The sequence below is a fragment of the Lepidothrix coronata genome, unplaced genomic scaffold, assembly GCF_001604755.1.
Source record: "Lepidothrix coronata isolate B3197 unplaced genomic scaffold, Lepidothrix_coronata-1.0 Scaffold526, whole genome shotgun sequence".
Lineage (NCBI taxonomy): Eukaryota > Metazoa > Chordata > Aves > Passeriformes > Pipridae > Lepidothrix > Lepidothrix coronata.
In genome coordinates, this window is record NW_016690706.1 from 6348 (window position 1) to 14337 (window position 7990).

At 57.8% G+C, this 7990-nt stretch overlaps 4 gene segments (V, D, J or C); 3 read left to right on the top strand and 1 right to left on the bottom strand.

Moving 5' to 3' along the window:
- Positions 1-60: 60 nt before the first annotated feature.
- On the top strand, positions 61-4742 carry LOC108510189. The segment is given in 3 exon segments: positions 61-119; positions 1198-1427; positions 4519-4742. Coding segments are annotated over 3 exon segments (513 nt in total).
- A 295-nt stretch (positions 4743-5037) lies between these two features.
- On the bottom strand, positions 5038-5686 carry LOC108510191. The segment is given in 2 exon segments: positions 5038-5620; positions 5676-5686. Coding segments are annotated over 2 exon segments (594 nt in total).
- Positions 5687-5741: 55 nt separating this feature from the next.
- Positions 5742-6089, top strand: LOC108510192. The segment is given in 1 exon segment: positions 5742-6089. A coding segment is annotated over 1 exon segment (348 nt).
- Positions 6090-6545: 456 nt separating this feature from the next.
- On the top strand, positions 6546-7028 carry LOC108510193. The segment is given in 1 exon segment: positions 6546-7028. A coding segment is annotated over 1 exon segment (483 nt).
- The last annotated feature ends 962 nt before the right edge of the window (positions 7029-7990 follow it).

The window sequence follows — 7990 nt, forward strand, 5'->3', positions numbered from 1 at the left end:
AGGGAATTCCGGCGGGAAATGAGGGAATTCCGGCGGGAAATGAGGGAATAGCCCCAAAAAATGGCCGGAAACGACAAAAAAATGCCGTTTTTTGATAAAAGGAACTCCGGAAAATCCGGGTTTCTTTTGCCAAATCCCCCCCCCAAAGCTGGGGGAGCCTCAGATCCCAAAAACAGACCCCAAAGGTCAACTGTTGACCCGAAACTCAACCACTGAGCCCAAAACTCAACCACTGAGCCCAAATCTCGACCGTTGACCCCGAATCTTGACCATTGACCCCAAATCTCAGCCGTTGACCTCAACTCTCAACTGTTGACCCCAAATCTCGACCATTGACCCCAAAACTCAACCGTTGACGCCGAATCTCAACCATTGACCCCAAATCTTGACCATTGAACCCAACTCTCAATGGTTGACTCCAAATCTTGACCATTGACCCCAAATTTTAACCAGTGACCCCAAATTTCAACCCTTGACCCCAAACCTCAACCATTGACCCGAAATCTCAACCATTGACCCCAAATCTCATCCTTTGACCCCAAATCTCAACCAGTGAAACCAAATCTCAACCAGTGACCCCAAATCTCAACCCTTGACCCCAAACCTCAACCATTGACCCAAAATCTCATCCAGTGACCCCAAATCTCAACCAGTGACCCCAAATCTCAACCATTGACCCCAACTCTCGACCGTTGACCCCAAATTTCAACCGTTGACCCCAAAGCTCAACCATTGACCCCAAATCTCAACCCTTGACCCCAAATCTCAGCCGTTGACCTCAACTCTCGACTGTTGACCCCAAAACTCAACCGTTGACCCCAAATCTCGACCATTGACCCCAAAACTCAACCGTTGATGCCAAATCTCAACCATTGACCCCAGAACTCAACTGTTGACCCCAAATCTCAAGCGTTGACCCAAATCTTGACCCTTGACCCCAAATCTCAACCATTGACCACAAATCTCAACCGTTGACCCCAAACCTCAACCATTGACCCCAAATCTCCACCATTGACCCCAAATCTCCACCATTGATCCCAAATCTCAGCTGTTGACCCCAAAGCTCAACCATTGACCCCAACTCTCGACCGTTGACCCCAAATTTCAACCGTTGACCCCAAAGCTCAACCACTGACCCCTCTCAGGTGGGTCTTGACCCCCCGGCTCACCCCAATATTCCCTTTTCTCCCCCCGCAGGGCTGCGGNTTCTCCCCCCGCAGGGCTGCGGGCGGCCGTGACCCTGGTGGAGTCCGGGGGCGACCTCAAGGCCCCGGGGGAGTCCCTGCGGCTCCTCTGCCGCGGCTCCGGCTTCACCTTCGGCAACCACGGACTGTACTGGGTGCGCCAGAGCCCCGGGAAGGGGCTGGAATTCGTTGGTGGGATCGACGCTTTTGGTACCACCTTCTACGCGCCGTCGGTGAAGGGCCAGTTCACCGTCGCCAGGGACAACGGGCAGAGCTCGGTGACGCTGCAGATGAACAACCTCAGGGAGGAGGATTCCGCCACCTATTTCTGCGCCAGACGTGCCGGTGCTGGTTGGAGTGCTGCTGAAGGTATCGACGCCCTTGGCGGGGCCCCCACCTGTCCCCAAACCAACCCATTGGGGTCAATGAGCAAGACTTTGGGTCAACGGTTGAGATTTGGGGTCAACGGTTGAGGTTTGGGGCAAAACCAGGCAAAGGTCGGGACCAACGACCGAGAGCTGGGTGGGAAGGGTGGAGGTTTGGGGGGAGGGTCTGGGGACCCCACCAAGGGGGTCGATATCATCACCCATAACGGCATTGCCATCAGCATTTCTGGCGCAGAAATAGGTGGCGGAATCCTCCTCCCTGAGGTTGTTCATCTGCAGCGTCACCGAGCTCTGCCCGTTGTCCCTGGCGATGGTGAACCGGCCCCGCACCGACGGCGCGTAGTAGGTGCTACCACCAGTGCTGTGGATCCCAGCGACCCACTCCAGCCCCTTCCCGGGGCTCTGGCGCACCCAGTTCATGTTGTAGCTGCTGAAGGTGAAGCCGGAGGGCCGTGACCCTGGTGGAGTCCGGGGGAGACCTCAAGGCCCCGGGGGAGTCCCTGCGGCTCCTCTACCGCGCCTCCGGTTTCACCTTCGGCAGCTACTCCATGCACTGGGTGCGCCAGAGCCCCGGGAAGGGGCTGGAATGGGTCGCTGGGATCCAGTACAATGGTTGGTTCACCGCCTACGCTCCGTCGGTGCAGGGCCGGTTCACCATCGCCAGGGACAACGGGCAGAGCTCGGTGACGCTGCAGATGAACAACCTCAGGGAGGAGGATTCCGCCACCTATTTCTGCGCCAAAAGTGGTTATGCCAGTGCTGGTGGTGCTGAAGGTATCGACATCGTTGGCGAGGTCCCCACATGTCCCCAAACCACAGACCCTCCCCCCAAACCTCCACCCTTCCCACCCAGCTCTCGGTCGTTGGTCCCGACCTTGGGCTGGTTTTGCCCCCAAATCTCAACCGTTGACCCCAAATCTCAACCGTTGACCCCAAATCTCTGCCCTCTGCCCCAAATCTTGACCCTTTGCCCAAAGCCTTGGACAATGATCCTTTTGGGCCAACAGGTTTGGTCAATGGTTGCAGTTTGAGTCAATGGTTGAGATTTGGGGTTAATGGTAAAGATTTGGGGTCAACAGTTGAGATTTCAGGTCAGTGGTAGAGGTTTGGGGTTAATGGTCAAGAGTTTGGGTCAACGGTTCATATTTGGAATCAGTGGTTGAGATGTTGGGTCAATGGTTCTGATTCAGGTCAACGGTTGAGATTTGGGGCAAAACCAGCCCAAGGTCGGGACCAACGACCGAGAGCTGGGTGTGAAGGGTGGAGGTTTGGGGGGAGGGTCTGGGGTTTGGGGACAGGTGGGGACCCCACCAAGGACGTCGATACCAGCAACATCACTCTAGTAACCAGCATTGTAACGTCTGGCGCAGAAATAGGTGGCGGAATCCTCCTCCCTGAGGTTGTTCATCTGCAGCGTCACCGAGCTCTGCCCGTTGTCCCTGGAGATTCTGAACCGGCCCTGCACCGACGGCGCGTACTCGGTGCTGGAACCACTAGGAGCGCTGATCCCAGCGACCCATTCCAGCCCCTTCCCGGGGCTCTGACGCACCCAGAACATGTCGTAGCTGCTGAAGGTGAAGCCGGAGGTTGTGCAGAGGAGCCGCAGGGACTCCCCCGGGGCCTTGAATCTCAATCACTGACTCCAAATCTCAACCATTGACCCAAAACTCAACCACTGGCCCCAAATCACAACCGTTGACACCAAGACTGACCCATTGACCGCAAATCTCAACCGTTGACCCAAATCACAACCACTGCCACCAACCTTGACCTTTTGCACAATTTGGGGTAATGAGATTGAGCTTTGGGGCCGATGGTTGACACGTGATGTTAAACCAGTTGAGTTTTGGGACAGAACCAGTCACTGGGAGGGTCCCGGCCCTCACAGGAGGGTCTTGACCCCCCGGCTCACCCCAATATTCCCTGTTCTCCCCCCGCAGGGCTGCGGGCGGCCGTGACCCTGGTGGAGTCCGGGGGCGACCTCAAGGCCCCGGGGGAGTCCCTGCGGCTCCTCTGCCGCGGCTCCGGCTTCACCTTCAGCAGCTACGGAATGNTGGGCTGGTTTTGCCCCAGTTCTCAACCTTTGGCCCCAAACCCCAACTCTTTCCCCCAAATCTGAACCGTTTACCCCAACACTCAACTGTTAATTGGAAATCTCAACTCTTGACCCAAATATCGTCCGTTGACCACAAATCTCAGTTGTTGACCACGAATTTTGGCCGTTAACCCCAAATCGGAAACGTCAACGCAAAATCCCAACCGTTGATGCCAAATCTCTGCCCCCGGCCCCAAATTTTGACCCTTTCCCAAAAGCCTTGGGCAGTGCTGGGTTTGGGCCAATGCTTTGGGTCAAGGGTGGAGGTGTGGGGTCAACAGTTGAGATTTGGGTCAACAGCGTCCTTGGAGATCGTGAAGTGTCGCTTCACCGACGGCGCGTATCTGGTGGTACCACCACTGGTGTGGATCCCAGCAACCCATTCCAGCCCCTTCCCGGGGCTCTGGCGCACCCAGTTCATAGCGTAGCTGCCGAAGGTGAAGCCGGAGGTTGTGCAGAGGAGCCGCAGGGACTCCCCCGGGGCCTTGAGGTCACCCCCGGACTCCACCAGGGTCACGACCCTCCCAGGTGGGTCTTGACCCCCCGGCTCATCCCGATATTCCCTTTTCTCCCCCCGCAGGGCTGCGGGCGGCCGTGACCCTGGTGGAGTCCGGGGGCGACCTCAAGGCCCCGGGGGAGTCCCTGCGGCTCCTCTGCCGCGCCTCCGGCTTCACCTTCGCCAACTACTGGATGTTGTGGGTGCGCCAGAGCCCCGGGAAGGGGCTGGAGAGGGTCGCTGGGATCTGGAGCAGTGGTGGTACCACCTACTACGCGCCGTCGGTGAAGTGACACTTCACGATCTCCAAGGACACTGTTGACCCAAATCTCTACTGTTGACCCCAAACCTCAACCNGGTTCACCATCGCCAGGGACAACGGGCAGAGCTCGGTGACGCTGCAGATGAACAACCTCAGGGAGGAGGATTCCGCCACCTATTTCTGCGCCAAAAGTTCTGGTGCTGGTGTTTATGGTGTCTATGGTATCGACCCCCTTGGCGGGGTCCCCACATGTCCCCAAACCCCAGACCCTCCCCCCAAACCTCCACCCTTTAGACCCAAATCTCAGCCATTGATCTAAAACTCAACCATTGACCCCAAACTTTGACCATTGACCCCACTTCGCAAATGTTGACCCAAAATCTCAACCATTGACCCCAAACGTCGACTGTTGACCCCAAAGCTCATCCCCTGAGCCAACCCATTGGGCCCAACCCAGCACTGCCCAAGGTTTTTGGGAAAGGGTCGAGATTTGGGGCAGGGGGCAGAGATTTGGGGTCAGCGGTTGAGGGTTGACGTCCGGGGTTGAGATTTGGGTCAATGGTTGAATTTTGGAGTCAGGATCGATGCTTGGCAGTTGCGGGACCAAGTTGAGCTCAGTAGCCAAAATATTCGAGATTTGGTGCAAAGAGTTGGGGTTTGGGGCAAAAGGCTGAGATCTGGGGCAAAACCAGCCCAAGGTTCAGAACAACAACCAAGAGCTGGGTGAGAAGGGTGGAGGTTTGGGGGGAGGGTCTGGGGACCCCACCAAGGGGGTCGATATCATCACCCATAACAGCATTGCCATCAGCATCTCTGGCGCAGAAATAGGTGGCGGAATCCTCCTCCCTGAGGTTGTTCATCTGCAGCGTCACCGAGCTCTGCCCGTTGTCCCTGGCGACGGTGAACCGGCCCTGCACCGACGGCGCGTAGAAGGTGCTACCAAAAGCGTCGATGCCACCGACGAATTCCAGCCCCTTCCCGGGGCTCTGGCGCACCCAGTACAGTCCGTGGTTGCTGAAGGTGAAGCCGGAGCCGCGGCAGAGGAGCCGCAGGGACTCCCCCGGGGCCTTGAGGTCGCCCCCGGACTCCACCAGGGTCACGGCCGCCCGCAGCCCTGCGGGGGGAGAAAAGGGAATATCGGGAAGAGCCGGGGGGTCAAGACCCACCTGTGATGGTTGGGACCCTCCCAGTGACGGGCTCTGTCCCAAAACTCAACTGGTTTAACATCAAGCGTCCACCATTAGGCCCAAACCTCAATCTCATTGCCCCAAATTGTGCAAAAGGTCAAGGTTGGGGTCAGTGGTTGAGATTTGGGCCAATGGTTGAGATTTGGGGTCAATGGTCGAGATTTGGGTCAATGGGTGAGTTTTGGGGCCAACGGTTGAGATTCAAGGCCCCGGGGGAGTCCCTGCGGCTCCTCTGCACAACCTCCGGCTTCACCTTCGGCAGCTACGCCATGGAGTGGGTGCGCCAGAGCCCCGGGAAGGGGCTGGAATGGGTCGGTGGGATCAGGAATGATGGTGGTTACACCGCCTACGCGCCGTCGGTGAAGGGCCGGTTCACCATCGCCAGGGACAACGGGCAGAGCTCGGTGACGCTGCAGATGAACAACCTCAGGGAGGAGGATTCCGCCACCTATTTCTGCNGTTGTCCCTGGCGATGGTGAACCGGCCCTTCACCGACGGCGCGTACTCGGTGTAACCACCAGTGTTGGTGATCCCAGCAACCCATTCCAGCCCCTTCCCGGGGCTCTGACGCACCCAGTTCATGGCGTAGCTGCCGAAGGTGAAGCCGGAGGTTGTGCAGAGGAGCCGCAGGGACTCCCCCGGGGCCTTGAGGTCGCCCCCGGACTCCACCAGGGTCACGGCCGCCCGCAGCCCTGCGGGGGGAGAAAAGGGAATATCGGGATGAACCGGGGGGTCAAGACCCTCCTGTGAGGGCCGGGACCCTCCCAGTGACGGGCTCTGTCCCAAAACTCAACTGGTTTAACATCAAGTGTCCACCATCGGCCCCAAACCTCAATCTCATTGCCCCAAATTGTGCAAAAGGTCAAGGTTGGGGTCAGTGGTTGAGATTTGGGTCAATGGTTGAGATTTGGGGTCAATGGTCGAGATTTGGGTCAATGGGTGAGTTTTGGGGCCAACGCTTGAGATTCAAGGCCCCGGGGGAGTCCCTGCGGCTCCTCTGCCGCACCTCCGGCTTCACCTTCGGCAGCTACGCCATGGAGTGGGTGCGCCAGAGCCCCGGGAAGGGGCTGGAATACGTTGCTGGGATCAACGCTGGTGGTGGTTACACCGAGTACGCGCCGTCGGTGCAGGGCCGGTTCACCATCGCCAGGGACAACGGGCAGAGCTCGGTGACGCTGCAGATGAACAACCTCAGGGAGGAGGATTCCGCCACCTATTTCTGCGCCAAACGTTACAATGCTGGTTCCTGGAGTGATGTTGCTGGTATCGACGCCCTTGACGGGGTCCCCACATGTCCCCAAACCCCAGACCCTGACCCCAAATCTCCACCCTTCCCACCCAGCTCTCGGTCGTTGGTCCCGACCTTGGGCTGGTTTTGCCCCAATTCTCAACCTTTGGCCCCAAAATTCAACTGCTGACCCAAATTTCGACTGTTGACCCCAAATCTCTGCCCCCTGCCCCAGATCTTGCCCATTTGCCAAAAGCCTTGGGCAATGTCCAGTTTGGGCCAATGGGTTTGGCCAATGGTTACGGTTTGGGGTCAGTGCTTGGGATTTGGGTCAAAGGTTGAGTTTTGGGGTCAACGGTTGAGGTTTGAGAGACAAAGTTGAGCTCAGGGGCCCAAATCGTTGGGATTTGGGGCAAAGAGTTGGGGTTTGGAACCAAAGGTTGAGATTTGGGGCAAAACCAGCCCAAGGTCGGGACCAACGACCGAGAGCTGGGTGTGAAGAGTGGAGGTTTGGGGGGAGGGTCTGGGGTTTGGGGACACCGAGGGGGTCGATACCATAAACATCACCACCACCAGCACTGTCACGTTTGGCGCAGAAATAGGTGGCGGAATCCTCCTCCCTGAGGTTGTTCATCTGCAGCGTCACCGAGCTCTGCCCGTTGTCCCTGGCGATGGTGAACCGGCCCTGCACCGACGGCGCGTATCTGGTGGTACCACCAGTGCCGATCCCAGCGACCCATTCCAGCCCCTTCCCGGGGCTCTGGCGCACCCAGAACATGGGGGAGTCCCCGAAGGTGAAGCCGGAGGCGCGGCAGAGGAGCCGCAGGGACTCCCCCGGGGCCTTGAATCTCAACCGTTGACCCCAAATCTCAATAGTTGACCCAAAACTTGACCATTCATTGGAAGTCTCGGCCACCGACCCCAAATCTCAACCATTGACCCCAAACCTCAACCATTGACCCCAAACCTCAACCATTGACCCCAAATCTCAACCATTGACCCCAAACCTCAACCGTTGACCCCAAACCTCAACCATTGACCCCAAACCTCAACCATTGACCCCAAATCTCAACCATTGACCCCAAATCTCAACCACTGACCCCAAACCTCAACCACTGACCCCAAACCTCAACCGTTGACCCCAAACCCCAA